Source organism: Somniosus microcephalus, chromosome 5, assembly GCF_052327205.1.
Source record: "Somniosus microcephalus isolate GS21.2 chromosome 5, FLI_Smic_1.0, whole genome shotgun sequence".
Classification (NCBI taxonomy): Eukaryota; Metazoa; Chordata; class Chondrichthyes; order Squaliformes; family Somniosidae; genus Somniosus; species Somniosus microcephalus.
In genome coordinates, this window is record NC_140991.1 from 263,101,513 (window position 1) to 263,122,011 (window position 20,499).

Below are 20,499 nucleotides of genomic sequence, written 5' to 3' on the forward strand. Positions count from 1 at the left end.
AATGTTCCCCCCGCCCCCCAATTTGACATTGCGCTCTTGCGGCAATGGTTATGCCTCCAGCTTTGGATGCACTGTCTGTGTGTGGTACTGAGCCATTCCTCATGTCCTCACATTCAATCTCTTGTCTGTGCTGAGTTAGCTGATCTCAGCCAGGAGAACAGCTGGGCACTTTTAGTTTGCTCAGTGTTTCTGCTCTAGCAGGAGGAAAAAAACCTGCCAGATTCCGTCCCCCAACCATTATTCACTGACCACAGTCCTTGGTAATAGGCGCTCATTGTTTTATTGAGCAGGGTGGTCTGTTTGTGGGAATAATACCACTGAGAAATATCATCTATATTTGCTCTGTGGGAGCTGATGTTCATTGGTCCCTTGTGATCACATGACTGTAACAAAGAATTACTTCACGATGACTAAATTGCATCAAGGATCAGTTGCAGCAGATATTGGGTCTACAAAAACAAAATTCCTTCAAAAATGTGATACCAGGATCATAAACAGAATATCAAGTGGGAATGGAGGATTCAATATGTTCTTGCGATTGTAAAATTGAGAGATATATATGTAGTATAGGCAGGTGATACATTAATGGGCAGTCGATCTCTGATAACCATATGACTGTTGCCATGGTCATTGATTATTGCTGTGATTGATCTGTGGGAACATTGTGACTGAAAAATCTCAGCTATCACTGGCCTGCAGTAACCACTGCTCATTGGAATCCTAGTAACCTTATGGCTGTAACAACAAAACATGGGATTAAAAGTGACATCCAATTAATTTCTCGATCAAAATAAAAATCCCTTCCAAAAAAAAAGCATTTACCAGGGTCATCACTAGAAAGGAGGATTCAACATTTTCTTCCCATTTATTAAAAGTATGCAATGGAATAGCAAAAGATTATATATTTGAAACATGATACTTTCTGAAATCAATCCAGAGTTTGAATACAAGTTTAGTTAAGAGCCAGATCAATTCTTCAACTTGCTGAGCTACAGATTTATTCACGTAGGTACAGCTTCCATATAGCCTAACAGTGTAAGGAACTAAGAGCCTGTGGGGAGAAGAAATCACTTGTCCATTGCTTAGTTGTTGAGGCAATGTAAATGTTGAAGTACAAGGTGTTTGCAGATGCTCTAATGGTCTGATGGATAGATGATTTCTACCATGCCAATTTCCAAAAGATGCCTGATAGGACAATGAAGTGTGATTCCAATACCTGACTGGGTTGGATGCTGGGAGGAAAACAGTATAAAATGTTGTTAAAATTTGAAGCATCTAAATTATTGAGATGATGACAAGCTGGTGTTCAGAGACGAACTGACTGCAAGAAAGCATAGCATAAATTTCCTGTATTTCTAGCTGCCATGGCGGTGGGAAATGGAGATTAAACTTGAATAATACATGTTTCTGCATGGATCCATATCAGGTTTACTCTGGTACATTTTGGTTCAGCTTTCTGTGATGAATACTTATCTGCCATTATTTCGCCTCCCCCCAAAAAATTCTGTTTTATACGTATCAACCTCACCATAAGTTAAACTTTCTGATGCTAATGCCTGTACACATGAAATGAAGATTTGATTTTATATTGCTTCAAACGACAGTAATAATGTTAATCCAAGCATGACTAAGGGACAGACTAATTTCCAGTGCTATGTGACATCTATTTTATCTTGGGCAATTACAACTGGATATTGTTAAACTGAATGGTTTAGAAAATGCACGCAAGAAATGACACTATGGGTTGTTAAAACCTAAACTTTCCATCTCCATTGCCTAATTTGCGAGTCAGTTGCTGATGCTGGCCAATGCTTCATGCCATATAACATATGGTAGCAACGATACCTGGTAACTATCCATATCCTCCTTCTCCTCTTTCTGGCAGGAGAAAATAAACTTAGTAAAGACACTGTCATGCAAACATTTCAAAAACACTTTATCACTTAAAGTTTTACACTATTCTTAATGAGTACACATTATTTTGTGCAAATCACATGTCAAAAGGAATAAACACAAAATTCACACATGGCTCTAAGAAATTTATCCATTTTATTTGAGACAGGATATGGTGAAATGCAAACAAACTGATGAACACTCATTTCAAAGGTATTTGACCCCATTACATTCTGTTGTTATGCAAAAAGTATCACAATTATTCCTGAGCTACAAAACAAACCTGCTGCAAAGTCGGTGCTAGGACCCCAGCTATTCACAATATATATTAATGATCTAGACGATGGAACTAGATGTAATATCTCCAAGTTTGCAGATGACACAAAGCTGGGTGGGCGTGTGTGCTGCGAGGAGGATGCAGATAATCTCCAGTATGATTTGGGCAGGTTGGGTGATTGGGCAGATGCAGTATAATGTGGATAAATGCGAGGTTATCCACTTTGGTGGCAAAAACAGGAAGGCAGATTATTATCTGAACGGCAATAGATTGGGAGAAGGGGAAGTGCAACGAGACCTGGGTGTCCTTGTGCACCAGTCGCTGAAGGTGAGCATGCAGGTACAGCAGGCGGTTAAGAAGGCAAATGGTATGTTGGCCTTCATAGCGAGAGGATTCGAGTACAGGAGCAAGGATGTCTTGCTGCAGTTGTACAGGGCCTTGGTGAGACCACACCTTGAGTATTGTGTGCAGTTTTGGTCGCCTTATCTGAGGAAGGATGTTCTTGCCACCCCCCGCCACCTCCCACATCGATCCCGACCTAGCCCATGCCGATCCTCCAACCCCCTCCCAATCCCAAATCCCTGGCCGAACCTCCAACCCCCTCCCAATCACCGACCATGCCCGATCCCCTACACCCAACCCCCCTCCTGAACCGATCCACGACCATGCCGACCCCCGACTTCCCGCCACCGATCCCCGACCAGGCTAGCCCCGCGATCCTTCCCCCGGACCGACCCCTCGCATCTGAGGCCTACTCACCCGCAGCCAACCAAACTCTCAATCTGGCTGACTGCGGGCGGGAATCTGAGTATTCACATTCAAATCAGGCCCTGCTGTTAAAGTCGGCAGGGCCTGTGGGAAATCCGGCCTCCCGGGTTTCCCGCCCACCTCAGAGGCCCCCCCACCCGCCTCCCTTGAGAAAATTCTGGCCATTGTTTTGCTGGTTTTTTTTTTAAATAAGAGGAATTGCGAAATCTTAAATAATTCCAGACCAATATAAACACAAACACAAACAGCAGCTAAGAAAACACCAATAATTGTCAAATTAAAAAAAAATTCCAATCCCCCCATTCTTTTCTTTGTTAATTGGACAGTTTTATTACTTTTCAATTAGTATAATTTGCATTTCCATTTTGCGTCTAATAATCTACACAACTCTACACCAGCTACATCATGCAGCGACCCCCCGATATTCAAACACGGCCCAGATACATCATGCAGTGATCCCCATTACTCATAGTCCAGCCACATCGCAGTGATCCCCATTACTCACAGTCCAGCTACATCGCAGTGATCCCCATTACTCACAGTCCAGCCACATCGCAGTGATCCCCATTACTCACAGTCCAGCTACATCGCAGTGATCCCCATTACTCACAGTCCAGCCGCATCGCAGTGATCCCCATTACTCACAGTCCAGCTGCATCGCAGTGATCCCCATTACTCACAGTCCAGCCGCATCGCAGTGATCCCCATTACTCACAGTCCAGCTGCATCGCAGTGATCCCCATTACTCACAGTCCAGCTGCATCGCAGTGATCCCCATTACTCTCAGTCCAGCTACATCAGAGTGATCCCCATTACTCACAGTCCCGCTACATCAGAGTGATCCCCATTACTCACAGTCCAGCTACATCGCAGTGATCCCCATTACTCACAGTCCAGCCACATCGCAGTGATCCCCATTACTCACAGTCCAGCTACATCGCAGTGATCCCCATTACTCACAGTCCAGCCACATTGCAGTGATCCCCATTACTCACAGTCCAGCCACATTGCAGTGATCCCCATTACTCACAGTCCAGCTACATCGCAGTGATCCCCATTACTCACAGTCCTGCTACATCGGAGTGATCCCCATTACTCACAGTCCAGCCACATCGCAGTGATCCCCATTACTCACAGTACAGCTACATCGCAGTGATCCCCATTACTCAGTCCAGCCACATCGCAGTGATCCCCATTACTCACAGTCCAGCTACATCGCAGTGATCCCCATTACTCACAGTCCAGCTACTTCGCAGTGATCCCCATTACTCACAGTCCAGCTACATCGCAGTGATCCCCATTACTCACAGTCCAGCCAAATCGCAGTGATCCCCATTACTCACAGTCCAGCTACATTGCAGTGATCCCCATTACTCACAGTCCAGCTACTTCGCAGTGATCCCCATTCCTCAAACACAGCCAAATGTCATTGTTTTAGCAACTGCCCCATTACTCAAACATAATCTGGCTATGTCATACAGCGACACCCCCTCCCCAATTGCTCAAACACAACCATGCTACACCACAGCAACATCCCCTCCCCAGCATCACTTTGAATCACAGCTCAGTTATATTAATTAGCGACCTCCTTATGGACTCATCCTATTAAAAGATCACTAGCTAACTGTCAAATGACAATAGTTCAGTTCATTTTGAGAGTGCCACTAAAATGCTAAATTTAGGGCATTGATACATTTGCAATAACATAGGTGCAAAGTAGCAAATAAGTGTCTTAGCCATCTCATCCAAATTCACTTAAATAATCCAATGTAGATTAATAAGAAACAGCACTGCAGCCCTATACATGCACTTCAAATTTCACAATGTATTCAACTGGACATAAGGGGCTCGAAATTCATGAAATGGCAACCGCTGCTCTTTTACCAGCTAGTGGTGGGTCCTGCTGCAGTCGCCATATTTCTCTCTGGTAACTGGTAGCGCCCTGGAAAAAAACATGGTGGCGTGGTGACGTCAATCGGCATGCAACGCTGACTTAATGTCACCAATGCGAACTTCGAGCCTAGTGCTGAATTCAACACTGGGTCCTAAGCACGCCAGGTTAACCTGCCGTGCAAGCAGGCCGACAGTGGCGATGTCTGGACCTCTTAAAGGGACGCACAGATCGTTAGGTAAGTTTGAATGCAAGGTTTTGGACTTTTTTTATTTTATTGAAATGGTGGCTTGCTGCAATAGACATGAAAAGTTTTATTTTTAAAGTGAGTAGGGAGTGCTGCTGGACGCCTACAAGTGCTCGGATGGTAAATGAAAGCCTTTGAGAAGACAGAAAATGCTGCGAATACTCAGCCGGTCACGCAACATCCATGGAGAGAAAAACAGAGTTCACATCTCAGGTTGAGATGCTGCCTGACCAGCTGAGTATTTCCAGCATTTTATGCTGTCATTTCACATTTACAATATCCGCTTGCAGAGGGAACAGGAAGACACAGAAGAGGAGGAAGCTGCAGAAGAGGAATCAGACGGAAGGATGCATCGCAGACAGCCCCTTTGTGGCTGGGATATCCGGGATGGAATCATCTGCCTGCAGTTCTAGTGACCACAACCCCAATTTGCCTTTCAAGATTAAATCTTGCCTTCCATCTGTTACTGACCATCACAATGTTCTCTTGGCCATGATGCTGAAATAAAAGTCACCACAAAGCAAACTTTCCAATCCACCTATATACGTCTATCCATCCAAATGTGTTATCAAGAAATCAACACATCACCCGTATGCATTCTCTTAGTGACTGTCTTGTGTATGCCTTTGCCCATCCTACTGATGTCACACAGTGCTACCCCAGTGGCTGCAGCATGGCTGGTGGAAGGCTGCTGACTTGCAGTGGGGGACACTGCAAATGTCCTTGCTGGTTGACCTCGAGCAGCTGGTGGCTGGGATTGCCAAATCAATCATCATCTTGTTCTTCTTCACTCTCCTCTCCTTGGTCACCCACTGGCTGGGCAAGCTGCATTTCTTGAGTGTGTGAAATGAGGAAGGCACAAGGGTGGAGTTGTGGTAAAGGGAGGGCAGGAAAGCATGAGGTGCATGCCAGAAGGATAACGTATGAGGATACCAGCATCTTGTACCTTTCAGCCCTGCCGCTGGCCAAGGGCTCAGCCATGCCCCTGCCAAGAATGGCCTGCACCATCTCCTCCACGAGGGTGAGGTGAGGCTAAGAATGGGAGATGTGCCTCGTGATTGGTGCAGATTGTTGGCGGGAAAGCATGAGGTGCATGCCAGAAGGCGGATAATGTATGAGGACACCAGCATCTTGTATCCTTTCAGCCCTGCCGCTGACCAAGGGCTGGTAGGTGAGTAATTGAGGGTCATGCATTGAGCAGTGTATGACACTGGTGGTGCAGTTGGCAGGAGACGGCTTTTGAAGGTGCATTCACTGACCTTGACCAGTGGCCTGAAGTTATGAAGCTTCTTTGGGCACTGGAGCCAGATGGTGGGGGACGACACTGCTGGCAGTGACAGCCTCGGTGATGTACTCCCACATCGTTCTTTCTGGAGGGCCTCCTGGCCCCTGTGTGTAGAGGACCGGTCTTGCAGTGTTGACCCCCTGCTCAAAGCTGAAGTGCTGAGTGCGAGACCCTGGGTGCCCCTTCCCTGGCTTGCTGAGCCATTTGTGTTAATGCCGAGGCAGATTTCCTATTTGTTGAGGTTAGGAAGGTAATTCATCTTTAACAGCTGAATAGTCACATTTGGGACTTCTATTTAGTGTTAAATATTTTTTAAAAGGCAGAAAGGGTTGAAAACTACATTGATTCACTTCATTTTACAGGAAATTTTCTGGTATCCGGCACGGACGGGACCGACGTGGTGCCGGTTCATCAACAATTCCGGATAACCGAATGCTATAGTAAAAGATACGGAGCTCAGAGCTCCGTATAAAGCAACAAACCCTGTTGCTTGCTTCAAAACAATCGGCACAAGTTGCAAGCGTCTCTGTAGCTTAGCAACAGCTTCAGCTACACCCTTGCACAGCAACAAATCAATTAAAAAAAAGTAACTAAAAGTAAAAAAAGTTACCTGAACCGACTCATGAATTTTGCCGGTGGATAGAGCGTTCCGGTTATTTAGGGGCCGGTTAATCGAAAGTTTCCTGTAATTTGTATTGCTTCAGTGTGCATGGCCCCTGTAATTCTCAGACCTCTTCATTACCCACAATTCCCTGCGAGCTCCACAACCTCGATTCCAGAGGCTGTGCGAAGCTCGAACGTCGCACCTGAACAGGAACTTCGTCTCGGGTGTCTCCAGCAATGCCACAAGGATGGCATTGCACAGAAGGTAAGCGCTGCACCACCAATCTCCATGTCCCCCAGACCAATTTTGCACCATTAGCGTTGCCGCCATTTTCAGTAGCCATTAACTCCAGTTACCGGTGACAAGGAGTTTAAATTTTCCAAAGCAATTTTCTACAAAACTGATACTGAATGGGTTTATCATAGATCTAAACCTACTGAGCATACTGCATCAATCAACAACTGATATACTGGTTTTCTTTTCTTTCAGAGAACGATTTACAAAAGACATTAAAATAATATTACCATCTAAATAAAGAGGATGGAAAACAGAAGACATTTTAAATACCAAGTGCTCACCCCACCCAAAATTTACTGTAAAACAGTAATTTTTTACTTTGCCTGCCTGAGTTAGAAATTTCAGTTGGAGATCTGTAAGCAACCCATCATGATTAGCATCCAAGTATACAGACTGATTAAGGCCCACTAAGACGATATATCCTCCATTCCCACATGTGACCTCATGCCATGGGGGAGAAAGAGGAATGGGAGAGGAAAGGAGAGCGAATCATCATCTTCCCCAGTCTTGGTCATCCAACATATTGAGTCTCGGACTTAGAGATCCAAGTTCCAGCAATGGCATTTTTGTTTTTGGTCAGCCGGTATCAGACATATGTGGAAACCTTTTACCATGCTTAAGAGTCTCCAAACCAATCAACCAAGAAATTCACAGGTAGTGTTTCTGTTTGTCTAATATGGAGTGTGCCCTCTTCCCCATAGGGACAGAGTGCATACTCCTCTTCATGAGAGACGGACTGCACATTCTCTCCATATGGGGCCATAGCTGCTTAGCTGTGTCTACAGGGCTCAGGTGGAAGTTGCTAAGAGCCAAGCTTTCAGACTCTCAAATGTACGCAGAGGCAATGCTAGAATTCAACCAGTTAAAATCGTACAGCTGACCACAGCAGAGCACGAGCAAATTGTCTGCTGCTTGACCAGCCAGTACCACCCCATCTATTGGAGCATTGGCTAGCAGGGTTATCCGAAGCAGTGTGGGAAGATTCCTGGCCCCATTAATGAATCAGGATGGCCGATCATCAGTGTCCTGGAGTACTCCAGTCATGCAAGTCTCAGGAATTGGATTATCGCGTCCATTTAGGATTAACTCCGTTCCATCTTTCATCACTGATAATGTTATTCTAAACTCAAGTCGACCCAAAGAGACCCCATTTACTTCCCTCCCCCTACCCACCAAGAGAACAGTCACTAGACAACTGCTGAGAGCAATTTGAGCCCTCACTAGGTGGACAGCAGATTAAAAGAACTCTTCACAAGCAGTGTGGTGAGCAGGACAACTCACCATCAAATGTGAGTGCGTGTTGCACCATACTCCTGACTGCTATACCGGCAAATACCATGCCCAGCAAATGATGGTTCCACCAGTTAAATGTGGAGCTTCAGCACGAAGAACCTGATCTGCACTCAGGTGGCTAACTGTAGATATCATTCAACTGGGGCTTTTCAGTCCAGGAGACCCAACCAGATAGATTCCTCAAGCACGTTTTGAGGCTTGCCAATTGAAGTACCTCCTCTGAAGCAAGGGCAAAGTTGTACCACAACTTTCACATTTTTAAAAAGTAGTTTTGAGTATGGCAAAAAAATACAGAAATGGCAGTATAGCTCAGTAGACTATTGAACACATTAAAACTGCATGGAGTAAAACCTCCAAGACGCTGTCTCACACAGAGAATTACCTTTTTGACAATGATTTAAATGCGAGTGCTTACATTAAACCCCACTCCAAGTGATGCATTTCTGTAACTTTTATGCAAAAAAAGTTTTTTTTTTTTTAAATTCACTGAACATACTCCCTTTCCCACAACAGATATGAATTCCCTTATGAAAATGATCAAAATTCCTCAAGTCTGCTTCAGATTCGTAATATGCTCTCAGCGAGTCAGCTAGTTCTCTGTAATCCCCCTTCAAATAGGTTTACGCAAGTCTCTTACCTGGTAACTATCTAAGGGTCTCTGTAGTTTAATGGACCTGGCACTGATGCATCCTATAGAGACAGACAAAATAGCCTCCACCATAAGTGGCAACGTCCCCGAGTGTTGGACAGGTTTAACTGTGACCTCAATCCTACGAGACTGACCCTGAACAAAAACACACCAGACAAGATGGGATTTAATTCAACCGAGGAATACAACACAGTAGAGAAAGTACAAACAGATTTCTGGCTAAAATTGTAACTAAAATGGTGCTGTTTCACTGTACAATTCTAGAGAGGTCTAAATGGAGGGCAAGAAAATACAATTCAGAAAAATTCAAAGCTTGCATTTATATAGCACCTTTAATGTGGGAAACCATCCCAAAAGGTGCTTCACAGAGGTGTAATTAGACAAAAATGGACGGCAATCATCTAAAATTTTAACACACAGGTAGATCATAATTATATTATGGAAAAACAGAAGGTACACATCTCTGGGATTGCGGTCATCAATTTGAGCCATTTGCATTTGACCTTTTTGCTTTCTGGAGCTTATAATGTCATCTCTCACTGTCTGTGTAATGTAAATCTTTTCCTGAACGACCAATATTTAAAAAGTCCAAATACCTGTCTAATCTGGAAGACACCCCCAGTGTTGACATCCTTGGCTTGAGTCAGTTCCACTGCTGTGTACTCCCCCATTTCATTCAGTTCTTGCACTGAGATCCACATCTCAATCCTACGTGTGACTTCACTCCATCTATTTCAGCAAAAAGCCAACCACACAGTGATAAGTCTTCCAAACATTGCTACATGACCAATAGACTCCAGAAAACATGCCCCTTGTACATTGTCTGGATCAACACTCCCAGTCCGAAAAACATGGATGATATTTCCACTCGTGTGCTTTTGGCCAGATCTGTCAACATCGGCAAAATGTTAAAAATTAGATTTAAGATCAAGAGTGTGGTGCATTGACACTAGTTACAGTTTTGAACCAATGCAAGCACATCCTACTCTAAGTGGGTGAGGCTCAACAGGTCAGCTTCTGACAGAGTAAATATTGCAAACCAACAGCAGAGGTCTTGAGTGGTTAAGTTAGAAGCTCCAGTCACTTACTCAGCTGTAGAGCGCATGGGTAGATGGCAAAACACATCGATGAAAGAAACCACTGGAAAACTACAGAAGGAACTCAAACAATGGTGGGGTGGGGGGGGGGGGGGGGGGCGGGGGTGTGAAGGGAGAAAATTAAAAAAAAACACCCAGAGAAATTCAGGGATTTTTTTCCTATTTACCACAACTGAAAACTCATCATGTCTATTGATTTACTGGAGACAAAAATAGCATTTCACATATAAAGTGTTACCGAGTCACCCAACAGTAGCAAGAATACTAATAGTAAAACATTTGTACTGTGTGAAACTTTGATTTGTACATTCATGTATCTGGAAGACAGAATCACACCCTATAATAAAACTGAACCGAATAATTGAACATCCAAAGATATTGGGCTTCTTTAAGAAATTTAAACTATGTACATTAACTAGAGTATCATGCACAGGAGGCTACTCTGTACCTGTCACGTAGTGTGCGTGTTTTTGCTTGCAGTGCATCAACTTCCCAGGTGGTCCTGCCGTTACCTGCACACCGATGGCCCCAGACTTCAATGGCTAGAGCTCCTTCGGAAATGAACTCCAGAAACTCCTCCGTAACATGCACCACAAAATCCTGAAATGATGTGTCAATACATCAATTAAAAATAGCCAATCTGTTTTCTAGCTTATTCTTTTAATGATCCAAGTAACAAGACTCTTACTACAGAGTGCCTTTTGGTTTCATTCAATACGTAATAAAGGCATTTAGCTGGCAGCCTGCTCACCTTACTGTGGTCAAACGTCACAGTGTACTGAACGGCCTTGTTTTTGATAGATGGCATATCTGGGTTGACCATTGGAGGTGCAACCGTTTGCTCAGAGTGATCCCAGAAGATGTATTGGCAGAACACAAAGTTTGAGAGATTGAGGGGCAGTCCTGTCGCTTCTTTTATTTTTACCTGTTGAGATAATGTAACAGCTTGAGATGCTTCTCACTAACTGAAACTATCATACCCATGAGTGGCACAACTGTGAGTGAATATTGTCAGTTTGAGCAGAAGTTTTTATTTCCTCTGTAAAGAAGTCCCTCACTTAGTGTTAGTTTATACAATACGGATTGAATATTTTTCATAAGCGTAAAAGAAAATTTGGTCATTTTCCAGCACACACTCTGATGTGGATTTATTTGGACAATCTGGGGTGACATGCGTGGTCATGTTATGTGAAGTGGCCCTGAAGTAGTGAAGAAATAGCCACCACTAATTCAACCTTTTTAAATATATGTAAATATATAGACGAGGGCAACAGTTGCATGGGAACACCATCACCTGCAAGTTCCCCTTCAATTTACACACCATCCTGACTTGGAAATATATAACCCTTCCTTCACCGTTGCTGGGTCAAAATCCTGGAACTCCCTCCCTAACAGCACTGTGGGGGTACCTTCACCACACAGACTGCAGCGGTTCAAGGCGGTGGCTCACCACCACCTTCTCAAGGGCAATTAGGGATGGGCAATAAATGCTGGCCTTGCCAGCGACGCCCACATCCCAGGAACGAATATTTAAAAAAAATCTCCCAGTGGCACTGTTTACAAGCAGTTTTATTTTTCAAATTTGGAATTTCACTTCAGCAGTTGACACTTATGGATTTTTCAGAGTGTTTATAAATCTAGTACTAGGCTTCTCCAGTGGTAGGCCTCATGGGTAGCTGAGACATGATCCTGCACTTACAGCACTGATTTATCTGTCTGTTTTCCCAACTCATTGGCCCACAGTTCTGTCAATCATACAAATGTGACCAATCAGAAAGGTGGCACACGGGTTGGGGCTCCGATATCTGCCAATGTATTGCTCAACAGGCTAGAAACAGAGCAGCTGACATCAGAGAGCCGTTCATGCAGCTGCTTTACAAATCCAGTGCAAGGCTTCTTTGGAGCTTGATACTTTGAGCAGTAGTTTTATTTTAAAATATCGCTGACCTTAGTACACTTACAGCAGTAATCACGAGTCTAAGTACCTCAAATTTAATAAAGACAATTTTGTTAACTTTCAACTTCAAATATTACTGCATTTTTAAAAAACTCATCTCCAACCTCTATGTTAAAGTCTAATGATCCCTTGCCAAGCTGCCAAATGTCACTGACCCACACACTTCCATCCCCAGCTCTAGGTTTCCCACACTGCAGCAGGCCACTGCAAATGCTTTGAGCTGTCCCTCTGTACTTAAGACGCTACAGGAACGCAAACTGTTCATACTACAACTGAAAATTGCATCTTGCTAACGGATAGCTGAATCCGTTATTTGAACAAGCAGAAACATTAAGTGCAAAAATAAATTCACTCTTATTTCTTCACCCCAGTTACAAACACAAGATTGTCTTACGACTCTCCTGATGTGTTATAAGGGAAGGAGAATTGTGCACACATACCAAGCTGGTAACTTAATACTGTTAATACGCACACTGCCCATCTTTTGCATCTGGGCAACTGCCAGCATAAACTCGCTCAGATCACATTCAGTTCAGGTCATCTTCATTTTAACTGAATGCAACCATGCAGTAGATGGTGGGGGTGTTTAAAAGTCAGGCAACATATTAGTTTCAAATTTAGGAAGTAGAAATTCCTACCCTTAAAAACTAGTAACATTTAGAAAAATTGTATTTGATTGGGTATTCTTTCCAATTACATTTTTTAATTGCAAGGACAATCTGTACTGATAAATCCATAATGTGATGAGGTTCAAAATGTAAATTTGTCTTTTTTTCCAGCTTTACATTTAGTGCTGTAGAAATAAATTGTCAAAGGAGAAAATATGCTCATAACAAGACCGACAGGTTTTTTTTGTGAATCAGCAATTCCAAAGCTTTGCAATGGCAATGAGGTTTATTCTCACTTACCCTGCAGGTCAGTTTCTTTGCCATGTGCACAATCTCACCGTTATTATCCATTACTTCATAGCTCCCACTCTCACTCGAGTTCTCTGAGGAATCGTCTCCACCATCCAGACGCTCTGGAACCACACCACTAACCCGCATCACTTCCACATGGAGCCGGCCAGCAACCTCAATTTAAGAAAGTACACAGAGAAAACTTTCACTATGTTATATATCTCCCTCAGATTTTATCAGATCATTTGGCAAGTGATTTATTGACAGTTTGACATACAGTATTGCAGTCAAAAGGGTATAGAATATAAACACTTTTAGCTGTTATCTAAAATACAGAAATGCTGAACTTTAGTAGCTTGAAGAATCTAGGCAAACAGTTTCAGAAATGCTCAGGGTCGAATATGCTTTCTTTATGCCAACTCTCACCTCCCCCTGTTGGCTGATGATGGGAACAGCATACTGAAGTTTCACATCATGGTAAAGGCACTCCAAGAAGACATTGGCTACACCAATCAAGTTATGGTTTTCCTGGGCCTCGTAAAAAGGGTCCCCGTGTTTACTGAGAATTTTGTTGTACTGAAACAGGGTAAAAAAAAAACTACGATTATAATAAAGAAGGAAATTCCTTTCGCTTTGGAAGGGAAGGAGTGAAACAGGAATTTCAGGCAATACATTCGGATGCTATGTAATGGCAACTGTGTTCTTTCTGTATTTAAAAATGCATCCCCAACCCCCCACCCCACCCATGAGTGAATGAGTTTATCCAGTGAGTGGGTGAGCCACACAGAAACACGGAAGCAAATTTTGCACACAGCAAGGTCCCACAAACAGCAATGTGATAAATGACCAGATAATCTGTTTTCAGTAGCATTGGTTCAGGGACAAATATTGGCCAGGACACTGGGGAGAACTCCCCTGCTCTTCTTTGAAATGGTGCTATGGGATCTTTTACAATCACCTGAGAGAGCAGATGGGGTCTTGGTTTAACATCTCATCCAAAAGACAGCACCTCCGACAGTGCAGCACTCCCTCAGTACTGCAATGGAGTGTCAGCCTGGATTTTGTGCTCATGTCTCCGGAGTGGGACTTGAACCCACAACTTTCTGATTAGAAGGCTCCTGATTGATATTGTGATGCCTACTGAAAGTCCAAATGTATGGACATCCGGTGAATTAGAATCAGTCGTGGACAAATCTGCAATTTACTTAGCTGCCATCGCAGCTACCAGATGTCACAAGCACATGAAAACAAGGATGGGAAAAGACCATCTAGTCTATCAGGATAGCGCACCTCTCTGTTTATTGCCTACCCCAGCACCTTCACTGTGATGAGAATCTCACCGGCGTGGTTAATTCATGAGTGCAAGTTCAAATTCTATCACTGCACATTGCAGCAGGCTTGTACACCACAATGCCATTACACAGAACTCATGGAATTCTCCTTCACAAGTAATTCTGTACCAAAGTATTCCTTGTACTCACATATTCAACCATATCTTTCTCCTTCCAATCCTGATAGAGATCTCGCATATCAATCAGCTTATTCTCCAGTTTCTCAAAGGCCCAGACTTGGGTACCTTTTCCTTTGCGTCGTACTTGAATAGCTGGCTCACTCACAATTGCTCCTCTCTGTTTTGATAGACAGCAAATTCTTACAATGCATAGAAAATAGTGACTAGTCACTGCAGATTACCAGGAAGAAGCCATACACCTCTCTGCCAATCCAGTGAATAAAAAATACAGCATAAAGGGTTTAAACACAATATACATTGTTTCAGACTTGCAGCATTCAAAGACAAAAACTTCTGGAAAGAGTCAGCAGGTCCATCAGCATTTGTAAAGAGAAAATAAAGGGTAACCTTTTGGGTTTGGACCCATCATCAGAGCTCACAAAGATTTAGAGCCAAAACGTTAACCTGTTTTTGTCTCTTTCCATCATTTATATAAGAGAGAGAAGTGGCCAAACAATGTGGAGTGCAAAAAAGACTGAAAGAAGGGAAATATAGTCTGAGATAACAACACAGCAAGGTGCAAAGTGTATAATTGCCTTATGCAATGGACATCACAAACAGATTACCGTGGAGGCATCTCTCCACGTGTACTACTGACAGTGGAAATAATGCAAATATTCCTCTGAAAATGTAGAGATAAAATCCCAATAAAATATTTTCTATGAATAAAGTACTTTACTAAACTGTTTAGGGGGTGCTCACATACTGGAACTGAGGGCAAACAGCAGATGTGAGGAGCACAAGAGAAAGGAAGAACAAGCTTGCATTTATATAGCATCTTTCACGTCCTTGGAGTGTCCCAAACAGCTTCACACTCAATGAATTACTTTTGAAATGTAGTCACTGTTGTAATGTAGGGAAATGAAAGCGCCAATTTGGGCACAGTAAGGTTCCACAATGAGCTAAATACCCAGTTAATTTGTTGCACTAGTGTTGGTTGATGTGGGTGGTGGGGGAGTTGCTGTCGGCCAGGAGACCAATTTACAAAATCAACTTCCCAACAATTGAATTACACATCACAGCTAACCACTTTCCACTTATCTGGAAGAACACAGACAGCTAGGAGTGCAGACACACACATCACTAAAGTGCAGAGATTGAACATAAAACACAAAGAATTGATGTTGAATTTGTATAAGCCACATTTGGGGTTTTGCCTGCAGTTCTAGGTACCCCATTATAGGAAGAAATATTAGAGAGGTTACAGCAAATATTGACCAGTGATACTAGACTTGAAAAATTGTGCCTTTAAAAAAAATAAACTGAAGGTTTGAAAAGGGCGAGAAATATAAAAAATTCTGAAAGGTTTTGAGAAGGTAAATAGTGAAAAGATTGTTTTGATTAGTTGGCAAATCAGTAACAAAATAACAGACTCATGAATACCATTGGAAGAACAAAGTGAGAAAGTTAGAAGTTTTTTTTTCCAGAGAGGGTTATTGGAACATGGAGTGGTTTACCCCAAGTGGCTACTGAAGCAGAGACTATAACATCAATTAAAAATGAACTGGCACAGGTACGATTAGGTTGAATGGGCCCCTTCTATGCTATAATTTCTATGATTCTGTGTGAAGTTTCAATATTGATAGTGCAAACAAGATAACTGCTGAAGTATTCTGTAATAAAAAGTTATTTTCCAGGGTTTAAACTGCAGGATCCATTAATGGGCCCAAGATTCCTCTTTTAATGAAAAGCAGGAGAATGCTTGTGATTCTGTAATGAGTGACCCACTAACAAAATTGCAGGAATGTGCTTCTTTGAAACATTTAAGGGGGAATTTTGCCAGCCCTGGGGAGGCGGGGCTGCCGGGAAAATGGCAGAATCTGGGGACGGGTGCCCATCCCGCCTCTGTGCCATCCTCCCAGGTGGCGGGTACTCGACCTGCGCTGGGAGCCGCCTCCCCGAGGCGGGAAGGGCATTACAGCCACTTAACTGCCTGTTAACAGGTAGTTAACAGGCAGTTAAGAGGATTAGCCCCTTTTTACCCCTGCAAGTGCGGGCTCCCCGATGTCGGGAAACCCCAACAGGGTCAGTGAGGCGAGCAGTGGATCTGCAGGGGTCCAAAAGTGCGCTGCAGAGGTGAGTGATGGGTGTAAGTGTGGAGAGGTAAGTATGTGAGGTGAGTGTAAAGTGATAGAAAATGTTTACTTAGCTTTGATTCTTCCTGCAGGCTTCAACAGTTGGGGAACCGGAGACTCCCACATCTCACTGGTAGAGATGACAGAATGGCTGCTGCATTCTCTGATGCAACAGCCATCTGATTTCTGCTCAGCAGATAGGTTTGAGGAGTCTTGAATACAAGGACTCATCAAACAACAGAGATTGTCAGTGTTTGACAGCTTCACAGAGCTGTCACCGGCTTCCTCTTAATTGGCCTACTAAGCCCGCTGGGCGGGCTTAACAAGGTCAATTAAGGGAAAATAGCGTGGGTTGGCCAGAAGTCGACGGAGGCGGGACTGAAACCCGATAAGTGGGAGTCCCGCCTCCAAAAGCTCCCCATTGGCAAAATCTAGCCCTTAACTTCTGATTGTGATTTTGTTAGTAGTTTATTAAAATCATCGAAAAGACACACGCTACTGGTTAGCAATAATACTCGCCATCTATTACAAAGAACCTCAACTACAATCCTGGAGGTGCACCTTCCATGATGTCAACAGAGAATCCAACGGTTTAGCCTGAAAGTTTGCGTGATGGGCTTCCTATGAGGGGCAGCAGGTATAATTCCTGACATTTTGATAAATGCGGTTTCCGTGTGTTTAGGTTTTTATTTTTCCTTGGGATGTGGGTGTCCCTGGCAAAGCTGCCATTATTGCCCATCCCTAGTTCCCGAGGTGGTGGCAATAGCGGAGACCTGGCTAAAGAAAGGGCAGGATTGGGTATTAAATATTCCTGGATATAAGGTGTTCAGGAAAGATAGGGAAGGAAAGAAAGGAGGTGGTGTGGCAGTATTGATTTAGGAGAATATTAGAGTGCTGGAGAGAAGGGATGTCCTGGAGGAGTCAAGGACAGAATCTATTTGGTTAGAGTTAAGAAACAATAGAGGTGTCATTACCCTACTAGGTGTATTCTATAGGCCAGCAACTAGTGGGAAGGATATGGAGGAACAAATTTGTAGGGAAATTACAGAGAGATGCAAGAACTGTAGAATGGATGACTTCAACGATCCTAATATAGACTGGAATAGTAATAGTGTAAAGGGCAGAGAAGGGGAAGAATTTCTGACGTGTGTTCAGGAGATCTTTCTTGATCATTACGTTTCTGGCCCAACGAGGAAGGAGGCATTGCTAGATCCGGTTCTGAGTAATGAGGTGGGTCAAGTGGAGCAAATGTCAGTAGTGGAACACTTAGGGAACAGTAATCACAGTATCATAAGGTTTAGATTAGCTATGGAAAAGGACAGGGAGCAATCTAGAGTAAAAATACTTAATTGGAGGAAGGCCAATTTCAGTGGGTTGGGAATGGATCTGGCCTGGGTAAATTGGAATCAAAGATTGTCAGGCAAAACTGTAATCGAACAATGGGCTGCCTTTAAAGAGGAGATGGTTCAGGTACAGTCGAGGTACATTCCCACGAGGGGGAAAGGTAGGGCAACCAAGTCAGAACTCCCTGGATGACAAAAGAGATAGAGAGTAAGATGAAGCAGAAAAAAGGGGCGTATGACAGATGTCAGGTTGAGAATACAAGTGAGAACCAGGCTGAATATAGAAAGTTCAGAGGGGAAGTGAAAAAGGAAAGAGGAGCAAAGAGAGGGTATGAGAATAGATTGGCAGCCAACATAAAAGGGAAGCCAAAGTCTTCTACAGGCACATAAATGGTTCTTCTCTTCTTAGACAGTCCCTCGGAGCCGAGGATGACTTGCTTCCACTTTAAAAATATGAGTTCGCAGGTGACTGATGAGTCCAATGCAGGACCTACAGTCTCTATCACAATGGGGCAGATGGTGGTTGAATGGGTGGGGTGCTTGGGTTGATGTGCGCTCCTTGTGCTGCCTGTGCTTGGCTTCCGCTTGCTCCCGGCGAAGAGACTTCGAGGTGTTCGGCGCCTTCCCGGATGCTTCTCCGCCACTTTGTGCGGTCTTGGGCCAGGGATTCCCAAGTGTCGGTGGGGATGTTACACTTTTTCAAGGAGGCTTTGAGGGTATCCTTGAAGCGTTTCCTCTGCCCACCTGGGGCTCTCCTGCCGTGCCGGAGCTCTGAATAGAGCGCTTGTTTTGGGAGTCTCGTATCGGGCATACGGATAATGTGACCCGTCCATCGGAGCTGATCGAGCGTGGTCAAAGCTTCGATGCTGGGGATGTTGGCCTGAACAAGAACACTGACGTTGGTGCACCTATCCTGCCAATGGATTTGCAGGATCTTGCGGAGGCAGCGTTGGTGGTACCGCTCTAGTGCATGGTACCACCAACGCTGAGGCATACAGCAGGGCGGGTACCACTGCTGCTCTGTAGACCATAAGTTTAGTGCCGGGTTTGAGGTCCTGGTCTTCAAACACACTCTTCCTCGGGCGACCGAAGGCTGCACTGGCACACTGAAGACGGTGTTGGACTTCGTCGTCGACGTCTGCCCTTGTTGACAGTAGGCTCCCGAGGTATGGAAAGTGGTCCACGTTGTCCAAGGCCTTATCATGGATTTTGATAATCGGGGGGCAGTACTGTGTGGCGGGAGCAGGTTGGTAGAGGACCTTTGTCTTACGGATGTTTAGTGTAAGGCCCAAGCTCTCGTACGCGTCGGTGAAGGTGTTGATGATGGTTTGGAGTTCGACCTCCGAGTGAGCGCAGACGCAAGCGTCGTCTGCATACTGTAATTCGATGACAGAGGATGGGACGACCTTGGATCTGGACTGGAGGCGACGGAGGTTGAACAGTTTCCAGTTTGTTCTGTAAATCGGCTCCACTCCAGCGGGGAGCTTACTGAGGGTGAGATGGAGCATTGCAGCAAGGAAGATCGAGAAGAGCGATGGTACGATGACACAGCCTTGCTTGACCCCGGTTCGTATGTGAATTGGGTCTGTGGTGGAACCGTTGGTCAGGATCACGGCTTGCATGTCGTCATGAAGCAGGCGGAGGATGGTGACAAACTTTTGAGGGCAGCCGAATTTGAGGAGGACACTCCATAATCCCTCACGGTTGACAGTGTCGAAGGCCTTTGTGAGATCAAAGAAGGCCATGTACAGCGGTTGGTGCTGTTCCCTGTATTTCTCTCGTAATTGACGTGCGGCGAAGATCATGTCCATTGTGCCCCTTAGTGGGCAGAATCCGCATTGCGACTCTGGGAGGAGCTCTTCGGCCACTGGAAGAAGGCGATTGAGGAGGGTTTTTGCGATGACTTTCCCTGTGGCTGACAGCAGGGAAACTCCTCTGTAATTATCGCAATCGGACTTGTTTCCTTTCTTGAAGATGGTCACAATTACGGCATCTCCGAGATCCCCTGGCATGCTGCTCTCCTTCCAGATAAGAGAAATGAGTTCATGAATTCGCGCCAGTAGTGCTTCTCCGCCATGCTTTAGTGCCTCGGCGGGGATTCCATCTGCTCCCGAGGCCTTCTTGTTCTTCAGTTGCCGGATGGCCTTTTCAACCTCATGCCGGGCTGGGGTTGTGCCGAGATGGTGACGGGTAGCATGCTGTGGGATGGAGTTGAGGACACTCGCGTCGAAGACAGAGTCGCAGTTAAGGAGATCTTCGAAGTGCTCCTTCCAGCGGGCACTGACTGCCTCTCTGTCCTTAATGAGTACCTCTCCGTTCTTGGCCTGCAGTGGGGTAGGGCCTTGGGTGCTTGGGCCGTAGATGGTCTTGACTGCGCTAAAGAATCCACGCACGTCGTGGTTGTCGGCTAGCTG

The 20,499-nt window shown here is 44.5% G+C and overlaps 1 protein-coding gene across 6 annotated transcripts in view; it reads right to left on the minus strand.

Annotated features, from left to right (window-relative positions):
• The window catches only part of kif13a (kinesin family member 13A), a 346,616-nt gene that overhangs the window by 65,748 nt on the left and 260,369 nt on the right, over positions 1-20,499 (minus strand). For 5 of the 6 annotated variants that reach the window (XR_015078504.1, XR_015078505.1, XM_085988905.1 and 2 more), the window contains exons 19-26: positions 14,639-14,785; positions 13,584-13,733; positions 13,167-13,331; positions 11,053-11,226; positions 10,750-10,901; positions 9,801-9,933; positions 9,193-9,339; positions 1,846-1,878 (exon numbers count right to left, since the gene is read on the minus strand). Coding sequence is in view for 4 of the 6 variants with exons in the window: in XM_085988905.1 (XP_085845031.1) it covers positions 1,846-1,878; positions 9,193-9,339; positions 9,801-9,933; positions 10,750-10,901; positions 11,053-11,226; positions 13,167-13,331; positions 13,584-13,733; positions 14,639-14,785 (1,101 nt within the window). In the remaining 2 variants the exon portion in view is untranslated. The remainder of the gene's footprint in view (positions 1-1,845; positions 1,879-9,192; positions 9,340-9,800; positions 9,934-10,749; positions 10,902-11,052; positions 11,227-13,166; positions 13,332-13,583; positions 13,734-14,638; positions 14,786-20,499) is intronic. The other variant, XM_085988906.1, reaches the window with a different exon arrangement.